The following is a 16,319-nucleotide window of genomic DNA, read 5'->3' as shown; positions in this document are numbered from 1 at the left end:
GAAGTGAGTTTAGGTATAAACACCCTCCAAGAAAAAGATCGTTCTAATCAATAAAACGACTGTGAACTATCTACACAATTCAAACTCTGATACCCCAAAAATCAAAAGGTACAGCTAAGAGAACTAGAATTACAGCAATTAATATACCAACCTGATGGTCCCATCACCCCAAAGTATCCACCGCCCCATCTTCCAAGCCCACATACACTTTATTCGGCCGTCCATTCCACCCATTCCCCCCCGCATAAAACAGCCCATGATCCACAACCCCATAAATCCCCTTCACAATCTCCGCTAAAGCCTCCACCTCCTCTCCAGCATCCCTCAAACTCGGCCAAGTAGCATCAATAATATAATTCCCTCTTTGCGTAATACAAGGCCCCGAAATCGCCGGCTCCCCACTCCTCAAAGAAGCAATCGCTTTAGTCCCCCTAAGCCCCTTAATCACATAAAAATACGACTCAGGAGTAATCTCCACCGCCATACTCTTCCCATTCGTAAACAGTGTAGGCACTCGTTTATGATAATCGATAATACAAACAAAACATTCCGACCTCAAAGCCACCATCCTCTCAAGATGTAAATTCCCCGTTCTGCCTCTGATACAATTTAGATTATCGTCGACTTTATCGGCGGTATCGAAATATACATCGATTTTTGTTTCGGGCGAGAGGAGGTTTAGTGAGGTTATAGGTCGGAGTTTATATGAAGCCATGATGTGCTCTGATGCTGCCCCCGTTGAGACGAAAGTTACATCTGCGAGTTGGTTATATGAATATTGTGATATTCTTTCCACGATTTGTAGCATTAGGGCACCGGATCCGATGGCGATGTATGCTGGTCTAGTGGTTGGGAAATTATCGTTAACGGCTTTATATGCCGCCAACCTGCGTACCGTGCTTGTCGATTCTCTTCTTCTCAACGACCGAGTTGACTTTGAAGTTGCACGTGTGGCGTTAGAAATGAGCGAAATCAATGATGGCATGTGGTGGTGGTGATGGTGTTTATGCTTTTTGGACTTTTTGACAGAACCATTTATCGAAGGGGTCGGAGTAAGCGTATGATCATTCTCTCCGCCCTCCTCCTCTTCAGGCTCTAATTCGGGTGATTGAAACCCGACATGTTGAAGTGATGGTTTCCTCCCAGGTTTAGATAAAGATGACCTTCGACTCGAATTCTTCGGCAGTGGTTCGACGGTAATAAGTGCAGGACCCTCTGTAAGTGAATACGTAGACCCATACGCCCCCGGTGGAGTAGTAGATATCGAAAAGTCCTGAGACACCCGCTTCGAAGGTCCGCCATCATTCTCATTTTCCACATGCTCTGAATCCCCATCCGCAGCACCAGCTGCACTAATCGATATAGAATCTATATCCTTCAAATCCGAATTTGAGTCGTTCTTCTTCTTCCCCTTTGCCTTCTCTTCCTTCCGACTAAGATTTGATTCCTTCCTCTTCAACGAAGCACTGCGTACTTTTGTTAATAACTTCTCCATCCGCTCGAGGATACCTTCGGAGATGTGGGTTCGATGGGCTTCGTTCATATGCGAACAGAAGTTATGAAGGATGTAGATGATAATGAGTGAGGTTATGACGTTTTTAACGGCGGTTGAACGAGGGGTTTTTAATGTAGAGGTGAAGGGCGTGGGGAGCATCTCCTTAGCCTATTCTTCCAACTACCACGCACCCGCGTGCATTCGTGAAGCTGTAGATAGGTAGGTGGGTGCATGGAATATACTTGGTGTATCTCATAGATATCGATATGAGGTCATCACGCAGAGACATTCGAGAGCCTTCTGGTTAGGAACGTGGTATTCTCGTGTATTATGATATATATGCTAAGTATACTATAGTATAGCACTCACACCTTGCCACTAAACTAAGTACTTACCTACCTACCTACCTACCTCAGCACTAAATAATATAAATTTTAATACGATAATACTTTTTTAATAATTGTTCCTCTCTAAGAAAAGCTTGGCCATGGTGTCGGTTTCTATTAAGCTAAGTGTCTATATAAGACCGACGGTTGAAATAGTTGATCGGCAGGATTGGTAAATGACTCAAACGACGTTATATCAACCAGAATATAATACGACTATATAAAGGACCATTGTAGACCGATCTACCAAATACCTCTTCCTTCCCCCAACATCCTCACACATACTCCTCTATACTTTTCCGAACCAACCCCTCCCTGGCCTTATACGCAATTAATTTAAATAAGAGACCCCCAAAATGTCGGCAGCACCAAACCCCGGTGGCTTCGGGCCCGATGTCGATATTCCAATAGACACGGCCCCGAGAATCGCAGAACTGAAGCTTATGCTAGAAGATCCCGCAACCTGCCAGCACCAAATTCCAAACATCTTGGCTGTTTTGACAGAGTATGAAGCAGGCAGAACACCAGAATTCATATACCAAGATGGCAGACCTATCTGCATCCGAGATTTGGACTTCAATAAGCCGTCGTGGGTTGAGGTATGTATCTATCCTTGCATCCTTCTCCAATATTTTGAGTGAAGTACTTGGCGCTTTTGATATCCAAGGAGTTGGTTTATATATTCGGTAGATTGCAATGGGAGCTGACTATATTTTTTTTGTTAGGGAGGGAATATGCTTGCCCACCGTTAGGTTTCTCAAACTCTAGCTATGAGAGCAGTACAGTAAGTTTAAATGCGAGCTTAGTTTTGCTCCACAATACCTTTGATTGTCAAAAGACTCCGATATTAATCTATATTCATTTTCAGATACTAGATGATAGTGGATCGGACTGTCGGGTCATCCGTCCACTGGACCTTTTAACCCTCATGCCGGATTTCCCATTGCATTTGAATCTTCACCAGTTTCCACCAGTGACGATTCAAACTGCAAATGGGATTATCTGGCTCCCGGAACTGGTGGTGGAGGCGCGCTTGTGTAACTAAAATGGTTCCCAGCCGGTGGGGCCATGGTTCCCCGAGACCGCAGTGATACGACCCCTCAACCGAGGTTCACTCGACTTTTGGGGGCGAGCCTGCGCGCGACTTTCTACCGCGCAACTCTCCCGCGGGGTTCCAAGGCGACAGTCTTCGCAGAACGGAAGACTCACTTTGTCCAGAGCCTCGGACCAGCAGTTTGATTTCATTGGCGTTATTTGTATTGCATTGTTCGTCTCTAATCTGCCTATCGGTTGCGGTGACTGTAGCTAACAGTTTATTATGCCTCAGGATTATTAGCGTTACGTATACGAGCAATATAACAATGAGTGAGGGCCACTCTGAAGGTTCGGGTCGGTCAGTCTCTTCACCAGACTTTTTTGCGAAATTATCAGGGAGACGAGTATTTTGATGAATGGTTGGGATGAAAGAAAGAAGGATTGATTAGTTAATAGGCTCTACAATAGTAACAATAATAATGATGAAGCTCTATGGAAGAAGTTACTTCTTCCATCATCAATACAATTACTTCACCCAAATCATAAACATCTACTACAATTGGTCTAGTTTTGGTCAAGTTATATACACACTCACTTAGTCGATATCGAATCTTGGATCATGCTCACAAACCAAGTAATACCACTCTAAGACGTCTTAGTTCCCCCAATTGTAACTTTAATATCTACACATCTTGCGGAATCCCTGCCTAGTGCAACATAAACCTAAAAAATCCGGTATATATACCCAGAAGCTTTCCGATCCTATAACAGATCTAAAAACTCCAACGGCAATAAATCTCCAATGACTTTAGCTTTTGATGTTGATAATTTAATCTAAAGAATACATAGAATAACGCAATTAATACTAAACTTAAAAGACCTCCTAGTATATTTAGAATAACATTTAGGTAGTTAAAATACCTTAAGTGAGTATAAAGCGAGTGAAGTAGTATATTATCTATACTAAAAATATGATAAAGTTAATAGGTTTACTACCTGGGCCCGCCCGCTTTACCTAGTTTGCTGCGTATAAGCTTGGATACGTACATACTTTTATAAGATCAAAGAGAAATTCGACCATGATTGAGGAACATCGCTTATAACTACGACTTGATAGAGTAGAGATTTCGAAATCAAATTGATTTTATAAGTTGGTGGATGATAAGGTGGTGCTTTGTATGCATATTTCTGTATCCGAGATACTATTTAGACTGGAATGTGTACTTAGATATAAAACTTCACCCAGTATACAACAACGATATCACTGTCGCAACTTGTTTCCATACTTCAATCCTATAAATATCCGCGAATAACGAATGAAGTCTAATCTGATGATTTCAGTAATTAGCCAGTAACCCTCTCAGCCGAGTTTGATCACGACGCTGCTATTTTCCTCACCAACTTCACTCCAAAACTTTAAAACTTTATCCAACACAAAAGTTTCCAAATTCCAACAAACCTCCTCCTCACCCTCATATCATCCTCAAATCCACCCATCCGTCGTTATTCGTATTCTCAAATGCCTCGAATCTGTCGCGAAATCCTTAAAGAACTCCGAAGTCACCACAAACTCCTCCCCCTCCTCTACCGCGAAAACCGTATCCCCGAACTCGCCAAATTTGAACTCCGCCACCTCCAAGACCACGTTCTCCAGCGCTCGGATCTAAAACACTCGCCTAGACTTCAATTCAAACTTCTAAAATCACTATGCGAGCGTCGTGCCCGCGCAGAGCCGCTAGACCACATCCTAGGCACCACACAATTCGATGATCTAGAAATCCTATCCGGGAAGGGAGCGTTAATCCCACGTCCTGAGACAGAAGCAATGGTATTGCGTCTTTGCGATGCTTTAAGAGATTACCATTTCGTGAACGAAAAACGAAAACGGAATCTGGGGAATAATTTTCGTGTGTTGGATTTATGTACGGGAGCGGGACCGATTGCTTTACTCATGGCGAAACAGCTTTATGAAATGCAACTGCCGTATGGTCACAGGGTTCTTGGAATCGATGTATCCGGACCGGCGTTGAAACTGGCAAATAGATCTTTGGAATATAATATCGGAAAGGGTGTGTTACCGATAGATGCTAGGCGTGATGTCGGTTTCTATAAAGGCAATGTGTTAGATCCCAAACCATCGATTTATGGAGAAGGTGGGGATCAGGAGCTATCTTACCTCGGAAAATCTGAGGTTCATGATGATATCAGATCTTTCTTTGGTAATGAAAATCAGGTGAATTATAGCGGAACGTTGGACATCTTGGTCGCGAACCCTCCATATGTTTCTGCGGATGGGTACTGGGGAGATACGGAAAGAAGCGTAAGGTTATATGAACCTGAGATAGCATTAGTTCCACCGGAAAAGAGGCCTGAAAATATGTCCGATAGTGTTTTGAGGGAGGATTTCTTCTACCCGGCTATTGAGGAGTTTGCAGCATATTTTAAATCAAAGGCTATTGTATTCGAAACTGGAGGAGACACGCAATCCGGTCGTGTCAAAGCAATGTTGGAAAGTCGAGGTTGGGAAACAGGCACCTGGAAGGATTTTAGAGGTATTCAACGGAACGTCGTAGGTTGGAGAAAGGAAACGGGCTGGAACTGGCTACTTTTACCCTCGAAAAACGGGATGAGCTATGACTAATATAATTAATATTCCGCATAATACTGATAGCATCATGATGTCACCTTTATAAAGGCCCTGCATACGTTACTAATCGGTATTGAGAGCTAGGAATTATGTTATAAGATAGCAATTGCATACTGCATATGGAAATGTCAAAACTTTTCCCATCCGGAGTCGAATATGTACATACAAAATCCACCCACTACTTCGTCAATATATTTACAAGGTTCTTCGCCCTCACAATAATCACATTCTTCACTTCCCTCTCACTCAAAAGCCTATCTCCTTCCTCCGTCTCAAGCACCTTATCATAAACCCATTCCTGTACATCATATTCGTCCGCCCACCCAATCGCCTGATCCCTCAACGTCAACTTGTACTTCCCATTAACATGCACGATGATATCTACCGAGTCTTTCACCTCTTTGACCTCGAATTGTTCCTCCTCCGGCCACTTTTGTTCCTCCAAGAGACTCCGGGGTCCATGCATGTGCTCCCAGCATTCCGCCGAAATAGCAGGACATATCGGCGACATGAGCTTCAACAAAGTCTCCACTGCCAAAACGTATACCTCCGGTCCCACTAACTCCGGGGTAATACCGTGGATATAATTTGTCAGAATATTCAAATCGCTGATAGCGGTGTTCAAGCTGTACACGTCCTCCATTGAAGATGTGACACCTGCAACCGCGGATTGGAGTTCCCTCATCAAATCCGATGCAGCTTGATCCGAGTCTTCGGCAACAATAGCCTTCGAGTAGGATCCAGTAGTTCGGTGAAATTCCACTTCCACCTCCGCCCTGGCTGCCAAAGTTCGAACTTTCGCCAACCATCTCTGCATGCCAACAATCTTTGCCTCATCCCAATCAAGAATATCTGCAACTGGTGCTTGGAAGAGTATGTGTGCTCTCGTTGCATCCAAACCATGCTTATTCAAGCATTCGGTTGGATCCACGCCATTATACTTACTCTTCGACATTTTCTCATACGTGATATCCACCTCTACAAAGGTATTCTTGTCAAAGGCCGGCCCACCTTCAATAACATCCACCTCATCAGGCTTCAAGAACTTTCCGGTCTGCGGATCTTGATAGGTTTTCCCGTGAACCATGCCTTGCGTGATAAGCCGCCTAAACGGCTCAAGATACCGTGAATCACCCGTTCGCTTCTCTAGAAAGTTCGAAATAAACCGTGCATATAGTAAATGTAAGATGGCGTGTTCAACCCCGCCAATGTAGATGTCTACAGGCATCAGGTTATGCTTAGGGTCCGGATCCATTCCGAACCGGATGAAATACCACGACGAATCAACAAACGTATCCATCGTATCCGTATCTCGCTCCGCAGGATTTCCGCATCTGTATGGAAAGAAAAATTCTTTTGTTAGCAAAAGACCAGAAGCTTCGCTACTTCGAGGATATCGTATCAAACTGACTTTGGACACGTAGTTTTCACCCATTCCTCCGCTTGCTTCAGCGGACTTCCTCCTTTGCCTGTCAGCGTAATCTTCGGCAACAAGACCGGTAGATCTTCGTCTTTGACAGGTACAGAGCCACAAGAACCGCAATGCACGATTGGAATCGGTGTCCCCCAAAACCTCTGCCGTGATATTAACCAATCCCGAATCCTAAACCTCTTAGACGGCAGAGCCATGCCTCGTTCCTTCAGCGTAGCAAACAACTGTTGATGAGCAACTACACAGTTCAACCCTGCATATTGCCCACAGTTCTCGTTTAGAAAACTTTTAGTAATACCTGGTGCGAATATTTTGTTCGTGGTTGAAGTTACCACCCGCGGTTCAACCATTCTATCCTTCGCACCCTGCTGCACAATCACGAACCTAACTGGCTGCTCAGGACAATTCTCCTGCCAGAAGTCAAAGTCACGTTGATCGTGTGCAGGAACCCCCATGACCGCGCTGGTTCCCAGTCCCCCCAGCACATATGGTGCCACGAAGACTGGCAGATCGAAGTTTCCAGCAGGTAATAACGTCCCGTCTTCTGCCGTCTCTTGTAGGATTGGATTAAAGGCCTTAACATTGCTTAGTAAATACCCTGCCTTCGTTCCAACTGGTAGATTCGGAATGTTGTCAACGAATGCCTTTAGTTCTGGGTCTGTTTCCGAAAACTTTTGGACTAGAGGGTGAGTAACCGATAAGGCCAAAAATTGGACCCCGAATATGGTATCCAATCGAGTGGTGTATATCTTCAAAGCGTCCTCATGCGAGCTGCCGTCTGCGTCTGCTATCCTGAGAGGGAACTTGACTCGCGAACCACTACTTTCCCCGATCCAGTTTTCTTGCTGACGAATAACATAGTCTGGCCACTTGCCCCTCAGACTCTCGAGACTATGTCTCAAGAAAGGTGCGTTCCTAGTGATCTTAAAAAACCATTGTTCCAGATATTTCTGTTCAACCTTAGCTCCGGACCGCCAAGACGTTCCATCCTTTGCTACCTGCTCGTTAGCCAGAACCGTCTGGTCCACAGGATCCCAGTTGACGAGCGCGGGTGCGCGATACGCCAATCCTTCCTTGTAAAGCTCCAGGAAAAGCTTCTGCGTTCCCGAGTAGAAATCCGGTGATGACGTGCGTAGCTCCTATTTGGTGGAAAATAAATAAAAAAGACCATGTTCGGAGACAAGGTCATTTCTGTGCCGTCAGATAATCAGTTTTCCTGAATGCGGAATCGAATGTAAAAATAATAATTAAAAAACCAAGATCAGAGGAATATGGACAAAGTGGATTGATTGGCTGTCGTTGTTCCACCAGCGGCTTCTAAGACAACCAGGGGAGAGGAGGGGCGGCGAGCCCAGGGATGTGATAGTGCCACACTATCACCGGGGAAGAACGGGGTGATGGACTAGCTGACGTACTCTGCTCCAATCAAACCGGGCCCCCATACGCTTCAATTGAGTCTTCATCGTCTCGATGTTCTGGTCCGTCCACTCAGCAGGGTCCACCCCTCGTTCGATGGCTGCATTTTCGGCGGGAAGGCCGAAAGAATCCCATCCCATTGGATGAAGGACGTTAAAGCCCTTCATGTGCTTATACCGGGCCACGACATCTGAGATCGTGTAGACTCGAAGATGTCCCATGTGAAGTGTTCCAGATGGGTAAGGGAACATCGAGAGCACGTAGTATGGTGGTTTAGTCGATGTCGAAGGTGATTGGAAAGTACGAGGTGTATCCTCCCAGCGCCCAAGCCACTTAGCGTCGATTTCGGGTATAGTGATTTCACCATATTGCCTTTTCGACGTCTTCGACGTGTGCGCTCTGCGGAGAAAGACGAGAGGCGGCGGTCGAACTCGAAGGAAATGGAGCACAATTCTGGGCGACGAACGTCCACCACAGAGACACCGTGTTTGGAGTATCATGTTTACTGCGTTAATTACCGAATCGTATCGTCCATTCCGTCAGGTTGCGAGTAAGCACCGGTTAGAGATACGGAAAAAGGAGCTGAGTCAGGACCAATGGAGCTGCGTGGATGGTGGTTGGTTGGCGAAGAAGTGAGGTTGAGGTCAACCAACGAAATCGCAAGGTTTGAGCTGCCTTTTTATCGATAACACCCTGCAGCCTCGACATCATCCAACGCACGCACACGCACGCACGGATGCTGAAGCCATATGCAGGTCATTCTGCTTTTTAAAGTTCTATATCTGGGTATCTCAATCACGGAAATGCGTTTTTATTGGAAGCTTGGAGTATGTATAATTCGTGTTTTATTTCTGTTTTTGGAATCCTGGAAATAAAAAAATATCACAGGATGGAACTAGCTATTTTGTTTCTTGTGGTGGTCATCAATGCACCTGGACAGATCCCAGAAGTGCACGGTTATTGGGGAGGTCATCATGATATCGACAATTCTCGCAACTAAAGAGGAAGGCAGCAGTGCAGTAAAATAGTAAAATGCGAGGACGAAAGATGCAGTTTTGCAGGGGGGAAAATAGCAAAAATTGGTGAACAAAGACCGCCACTGGTATATAAAGAAAATTCGTCCAATCCAGACTCCAAAAATAACCGGAGTGGCTCTGGAAGGTAAAGAGAGGAAACTTTGCGACTGAAGAAACAGAAAAAAGGATATCAAATGGTCGTTAGAAGTGGTATAAAACGAAGCAGAAGCGAGAAGGATTGAAAACTGCCCGAACGAAGATGAGAAGTGAAAAGTGAAACGAGATGCACCAAAGGAATGTACGAAGCAACGGATATCCGCCAAAGTCTATTACAAAATAACGCCAAAAGAGTTGGAAAGGGTGAATAAAATAAAAAAACCAAATATGCCGAAGAATTGCGAACCGGGAATATGAAGGAATGTAAAACGGAAAACGCCTCCGAGGTATTGGAAAATAGACACAAGTACTTTTGTCAAGGAGATGATGAGAACCTTGAGTATGGCATATGAGAGATGTTTAGTGCTTCCTGAGTCGTTTTGGCGACCTTGTATCATCTTCTTCAGAAGCAGTGCTGTGGCGACGGCAGTCAGAGGGAGAAACAAGAGAAGGGATTCGGCCTCGCTTTTGTCCGACAGCAAGGTTGGTCTTCATGATCCATTGTTCGAGAACCTCCTGGTGGATTCGCTGACGTTCAGAAGCTGTGCGTTTCTGATTGCGAGTGGCTTGAGCTCGGGAGACGACCAAAGAGAGTGGTGGCGGAGTATATACAACAGAAGTCTTGATGCCATTTGCCTTTGGAGCTTCGTCGGAAGCGGAAGAGCGCTCGCTATCAGAACCGTAAGCACTGTCAGCATCCGCATCACGAGGATCAATTTCCTCGCCGACAACGGTGCTGGCGTCAGTGACAGAAGCTTCGTCGTCACTGTTGCTAGCAGCCTCCTGCTTGTACTCCTCGATAAGAGCAGCTTCGAAAGCAGGTAGCTCGTTCCATGCAACATCTTCGCGGTCAGCACACTCACAACCACCCTCGGCCAGCAAAGTCTTCTTATAAGCCTTGTGGGGGCATGGTGGGGTCATGCATTGACCATATCGATTTCGTGGGGTCTGTGGGAATCGTCCAACTTCAAGCATATCGAGCTGGAAGCGGGGTGGAATTCTATCCCACATTGTATCATTCACAAACCAAGTGACATATTGTGAAGTGAAATCGATGGCGGAGCGTTGACGACAGAAATCCTGCATGTAAGGAACATCTCGGGGGCTAGCAACAACGCTGCTAGTAGCGAGCGCATTCTTGAGAGCAGTGGCGACTGGTCCAGTGGAGTAAGGGTTCATATCACGCTTGCAGGCCTGATTAAAAGCGGTCTGAAGCCACTCGAAAAGGTGCCAGCAAGTCTTGGTAAGTCCCATCTTGTTCAATTCGTCGACGTAGTTGTACAACAGATCGACTGGTGGGACAAAGGACTCGGGTGTGGCAAGCTGAGCTGGAACGATAATACTCCGGAGACCCTCAAATTTAGGAGCCGGACCGCTGCAAACAAAAAGCCATCCCTTCTCGATACATTGCTGGAGCATTTGAACATTGGTTGTGATCTTTCTACTCGAGTCCCTGGTGGCAGCGACTGAGTAGGCGGAGTGAAGCCATCGGAGAATGTGCCATGCTTGTGTCAGCTTGTTCTGGGAAGCAAAAAGTCGAATATAATGATATAGAACCTCGACTGGCGGTGTTATCTGAGAGCGGGGTCTTGGTTGCCATACTGTAGGTGGCAATTGTGACGATTGTAAAGTGGATTGGGTGTTCATTGTGAAAGTCGAATTTGACATGGTTGAGTTGAATATGTGTATATAGTTGTAGATATATAGAATGATAAGGATCGTTCGATAGTGAGTATGCCCTCGGAGTCAAGGGAACCCAAAGATCTAAGACCTAAAGTGTGTCGATAAGCTATAATGCAGATTAGAGGCGTGAGACGACTTGAAACCGGCTGCCGCTAGAGCTTAGAAGGGTGTCGATGGAGGAATATATATAAAAAATAAGATAAGAAAAAAATGTCAAAGAAAATACAATACGTGTGAATGGTCGACTGCGACGGTGAAAGATAAGTGCCGCAGATGATATACAGAATGTCGAACCAAACTACAAGACTACACCCGGAAAAGAAACAAGAAAGGCCCGAGGGAAAAAAGAAGAAATAAAAGAGAGAAGAGAAGAGAAGGCAAAGTGACGATGGGGAAACGAGTGGTAAAATAGTATCTGCAAAGAAATCGAATCAAGGTTCAGATGATAGCAAAGTGATTTGTTACGGCGGGCTGGAGGTAATGAATGACTGGCTGACAATGGTTTACACGTCTCTGTGAACTTCGGGGAACTTAAGCAAGAATCAGAACGGGCGCGGGGAAGAATTAAAAGTAACTGGACAACGAGCACGCGCAAAGAAAAGAAAAGGACTGGCAAATCAAAAGACGAGACGGAAGGGGAAAGGAAAAAGATGTGTATCGACGCAATGATGCGGAGGAGAAAAAAAAGAGCAGTTTGAGAAGAAGGAAACATGGATGAAGAGAAAAGGGAGAATTAAGGCCTGTCATTGGGCGAATTGCGAGTGCAACAGGGCCGGGGGTCTTCCCAGATTGTCTGCTTGACAGAACAGTTCTTTTGCAGGAACAAGCCTTCGACTAGGCTGGTTATGGCTCCCTCCCCTGCCAATGCCAGGGCCGTCAAGGAATCCGTCTGGCCAACCAGAATCGCGGAATGAGCTTTCGCCTAACAAATGGTGACAACTCAGCAAGCTATCGTCTCAATGCAAAACTGGCCAGTAACTGGCTCCCGCTCTTTGCTTGAAACCAGTTACGCTCGTCTCGGTGGGCTCCACGTGAACCTACCCTGGTTCATGGCCGAGATGGAAAGGAAATGGTTGGACGTTCCTTCAGCCGTTCGCAGCTTGTCATCCAATCATCCTTTGCGTTAAGCACTCCGTGGGCATGCTTGCTGTGCCATCGCCGGAAGTTAGCGTCTGTGAGCCACATTCACTTTTGCCCTGCAAGGGATTGCCCATCCAGGGAAGAATTGCGGATATTTCTTTGTGCGAATGTTGGCGGAAATGATGGGCGTATGCAACTTTTTCGCTCTGAAACTTGGGCCTTCGCCCCGAAGGGCAGTTTCGGGTCTGCTTCAGGAATTTTTGATCTTTGACCTTCCCTATTTCGACAATCTCTTGCAAAATTTTATTTTTTCCTTTCTGCAGGCTCTGCAGATTCTTCAGAATCGCTGTCCAGCGCCTGTCTCAGGATGCATGGCCACGCGGTGATGTCAAAGAAACGTCAAAAGTTGTAGGAATCAGTTGTCTCGACATGCGGAGCCGCCAGGTCGGTCGGTCGCGGTCGCATGTTTGAGAATCTGCCAAATAATCGACCATAGCCTGGCTTCTGCACCCGCTGCCCATGGTAATTTGTCCTTGATTTTCGTTGGATGCCTTTAGCTGTGTGCGCTCCCTCTAGACTGGACTGGCAGAGGAGCTGTTCGCTGGGGAGGCCGGCAGCTTATGCAAGGTACGAATAGCTGCTCCTTGTCCAATCTGAGCCGTACCTGCAGGTTTCAGATAGACGTTTCCACCGCCCGCACCCAAAAATGGGTACAGGCAATGTGATCGAGCAGGACGTTACATGAGCTTTGGGGAGCCCTCATTTCGTGCGAAAGAGACAGTAATTCGTAAAGTTATCGTATGTAAGTATTAGCTCGTGGATATTCTTATCTTACGTCTGCAATACCCCCCTACCGCGCGTGCGGGGAGTGGAGCCGAGGATGCATCCCGATCGATGTCGCATGCTATTTCTGCAATATCCAGGTGCCATGTTATATATGTAATATACGGGGGAAACGGCCTCCTTCGGCTGTTTCGACAGGTCTATGAAACGGTCTTGATGCATTCGATACTGACAGCCGGTGATGGTTGATGAGTGTGGATGTCTGCCTGGAGGAAACATACATGACAACCTCATGACAACTATCAACAACGCAAAGAGGTTCGTATTGCAGACATCTCTCCTTTTCGGCAATCTTGCGCTGTGCAGCACGAACTCCCACGTTTCTGATAAGCGGGAGGCTCAGGGGTATATCTACATCTCCTTTCAATTTTATAAGGCGCTTCGAGAAAGGAGAAGACTATATTTAATATATCAACCGAATTTCCCGGTTTGAAGCTTCCACGGGAGGTCACTTCAAACCGTTCGTGAACTCTTATCTTGCTTTGAGCTCGGAGCTTCTTTCTCTTAACAAGGAATATCCTTCTGGGAATATCGATGGGACTTCGAGAATTATATCCTAGAGATATCCTCAACAGAATCTCGAAACACGAAGACGGAAGATACCCTTCCCCGGGTTCAATTGTAACATGTTTCAACATCTTCTCCACTTTGGATTCAAACGGCTGGAAATTCTACCCTAAGTCCGAAAAAACATGAACAGCATTCCAAGAAATACAACAGTATCAACACCTTACAGAAATCTCCAACCCCTAATGAGCTCAAGAACGCCTCCAGGTCGTATTTCTCGAAATCTTGCATGCATATTCCATATGCACATAAATGTGCTTTGATCGCAACATAGCGTTGCCTAAGTAGGCACCTAACCTGTGGCATAGGAAAAAGACCAATCTCAAAATCACGGGGCAGTTAATCTCAGAGGAAGACATGAGCCTGCATGAATCCGCCAAGCAGATCATTTCACACCCTTCAGGATCCTACTGAGACAGACAATTTTCTTTGACTTTGCCTCAGCTGCGAGAGTATAAATTTATAAATAGCAGTAGTAGTTCGTGATTCCTTTCTTATATCTGGTTAGGTACCTCTATCCGGTTACTGTTAATTATATCGAATGAATATCGTCATCCAGCTGCAGGCTGTGGTAGCATTTGATACGAAATCTAATTCGTAATCTGCGTTCGAGATTCTTCTGAATTTTATTGCTTCGATCGTATAATCGATCGCCCTGGCATGCACAGGTAGGACTTTGCCTCCATTAAACTATTGGGGATAGGTCCGGTATTTCTTTCAATTTTGCCCCTAAGTAAAGTCATGCATGGGATCGAGGATTTAGATTCCAATTGATAGAAAATGCAGTATGGCTTAGGCAAGGGATAGCTCTCGAGTTTTATAATTAGTTACTAGTCTCTACAACTGATCTAGCATATTATATTGACACTATGTAAGGGGATGTTTAAAGAATTTTCATCCACGAAGTGCATGTGGCTTCGTGCAATCATAAATGTGCGTGGCTAAGCTTGCTGTTTTTGTATACGCGTATACGTAGTCCTGTAGTTGAATCCTGCCCAGGGAACCTACAAATTTAAATATGTACTGACACTGCGACTGAACTTGTAGATCCACCGTTCTAGGTACATATTATATATATGATGTATAGTAAATCAAGGCCGATTCGAACGAGTAGTGTGCTATTTTACTTCTGCAGTATTAGATGCGTGGCTAGTATGATTTTTGGAGTGATAAGTTCGAAGAACCGGTTATATTGCATTGTATATAAAATCAATGCCTAGGCTGCCGACCGCAGTAAAATGTATTTTTTACTGTTCTATATCGCAGATAAATATCGCATCTCTTTAGTGAGTCCGTATTCCTAGACCCCATACGTCAGAATGGCACTGACTATACCATAGTCGATAGCGGAGAGGTGTGATTTATTACTGGTAAATTGCTGTCATTGAGGCTAGAATAAATCAAACGCCTGAGAAATGCACTCGCTTTGCAACATAAAGATCTAGATCATCAATAAAGTCCATAACAAGAAAAAACAAAAGGAAGAAAATAAAAGAAAGCCCTTTCAATCCTCCCAAAAAAACCAATATACATAGAAGAACGCAGAACCTCGGACACCTTATCTGCCATAGTAACCAGGAGTACCTCCATAACCTGAAAAGTCATCACCACCTCCGCTCCACGGTGCTGTCGCCGACATGAAAGGCTTGTCGTTAGCTGGTGGGGCCCTACCGCCGGCCTGTCCGGGAGGGGCCGGAGACCTACCACCAGTTTCTCCTGCTGCAGCTGCAAATCCCCTTCTTCCGCCCGCCGGATTACTATACCCCGAAGTTGGGGGTGGTGCTCTCCCTCCACTAGGCTGGGGTGACACGGATCCATAAGACTGTTGACGAGGGGCGGCAGCCGGTGGCGGCGGTTGCTGATGCTGCTGTGGTGGAGCGGTTTGGGTGTGTTGTCTCTGTTGCTGCTCCCTCTTCAATGCCATGAATGGCTTCACTCCACCTCTCGGGCCACCGGGGAGACCCATCGGTTGGCGTTGTGGAGGAGGTGCTTGCTGAGGCTGTTGGGGTTGGGGTGGTGGTGGGGGGGGTTGATGTTGTTGGTGTTGGGCAGGTGGTGCAGATTGCATTCCGCTACGCATTGGTAACGGCTGTGGAGCAGCCTTAGGACCGTCTCCGAAAATATCACCCAACATGGCCGGTGAGCCTCCAGTTGCCATCTGTGCCGGAGCCATCGGACGCTGTGGAGCTGCCATCTGCGGGTTTTGCGGTATCATGGGAGAGACGGCAGCAGGAGCAAGCCAGTCCGGAACGAAGCCATCCTTTTCCTTGTAGTATGAACGAAGAGCTCTAGAAACGGCGGATTCGTCCTCCTGTTCGGCATGGTCGGCATCACTGCTGATGACAGTGAAGCTGGGGGGCTTGAAATTGGCAACCTTGGTGGAAGCCGCCTGGGTGAACTTGGACCAGTATGACATCGTAGGTACCGATAGACTTCTTAGTCTCTTGATTCGAACAAGGATATGATAACGAGCGATGAATAACGAGGAATGCTTTCAGGGGTCGGTGGGAATGCTCTGTTGAAGAGGGGCGTCGATGAGAAGGAGGTTGGCTGAAGCTGAAGG

General features: G+C 46.0%; 6 protein-coding genes across 6 annotated transcripts; 2 read left to right on the top strand and 4 right to left on the bottom strand.

The window, feature by feature from the left end:
- Positions 1-163: 163 nt before the first annotated feature.
- Positions 164-1,654, bottom strand: AOL_s00076g391 (uncharacterized protein; the record flags this gene model as incomplete). Its single annotated transcript, XM_011122943.1, has 1 exon — positions 164-1,654. One exon carries the CDS (start codon positions 1,652-1,654, stop codon positions 164-166), a length of 1,491 nt encoding a protein of 496 aa, XP_011121245.1.
- A 583-nt stretch (positions 1,655-2,237) lies between these two features.
- AOL_s00076g390 (uncharacterized protein) lies at positions 2,238-2,633 on the top strand (the record flags this gene model as incomplete). The annotated part of the gene is made up of 2 exons (XM_011122942.1): positions 2,238-2,480; positions 2,607-2,633. 2 exons carry the CDS (start codon positions 2,238-2,240, stop codon positions 2,631-2,633), a joined length of 270 nt encoding a protein of 89 aa, XP_011121244.1.
- A 1,802-nt stretch (positions 2,634-4,435) lies between these two features.
- AOL_s00076g389 (uncharacterized protein) lies at positions 4,436-5,557 on the top strand (the record flags this gene model as incomplete). Its single annotated transcript, XM_011122941.1, has 1 exon — positions 4,436-5,557. The coding sequence occupies one exon, from the start codon at positions 4,436-4,438 to the stop codon at positions 5,555-5,557; it is 1,122 nt and encodes a 373-aa protein (XP_011121243.1).
- Positions 5,558-5,741: 184 nt separating this feature from the next.
- Positions 5,742-8,911, bottom strand: AOL_s00076g388 (uncharacterized protein; the record flags this gene model as incomplete). Its single annotated transcript, XM_011122940.1, has 3 exons — positions 5,742-6,897; positions 6,975-8,134; positions 8,411-8,911. 3 exons carry the CDS (start codon positions 8,909-8,911, stop codon positions 5,742-5,744), a joined length of 2,817 nt encoding a protein of 938 aa, XP_011121242.1.
- Positions 8,912-9,943: 1,032 nt separating this feature from the next.
- Positions 9,944-11,251, bottom strand: AOL_s00076g387 (uncharacterized protein; the record flags this gene model as incomplete). Its single annotated transcript, XM_011122939.1, has 1 exon — positions 9,944-11,251. One exon carries the CDS (start codon positions 11,249-11,251, stop codon positions 9,944-9,946), a length of 1,308 nt encoding a protein of 435 aa, XP_011121241.1.
- Positions 11,252-15,314: 4,063 nt separating this feature from the next.
- Positions 15,315-16,172, bottom strand: AOL_s00076g386 (uncharacterized protein; the record flags this gene model as incomplete). The annotated part of the gene is made up of 1 exon (XM_011122938.1): positions 15,315-16,172. One exon carries the CDS (start codon positions 16,170-16,172, stop codon positions 15,315-15,317), a length of 858 nt encoding a protein of 285 aa, XP_011121240.1.
- Positions 16,173-16,319: the final 147 nt, after the last annotated feature.

Source organism: Orbilia oligospora, assembly GCF_000225545.1.
Source record: "Orbilia oligospora ATCC 24927 unplaced genomic scaffold scaffold00076, whole genome shotgun sequence".
Taxonomy (NCBI): Eukaryota; Fungi; Ascomycota; class Orbiliomycetes; order Orbiliales; family Orbiliaceae; genus Orbilia; species Orbilia oligospora.
Note: the sequence above shows the minus strand (reverse complement) of the source record. Positions and strands in the feature narration are given on the sequence as shown.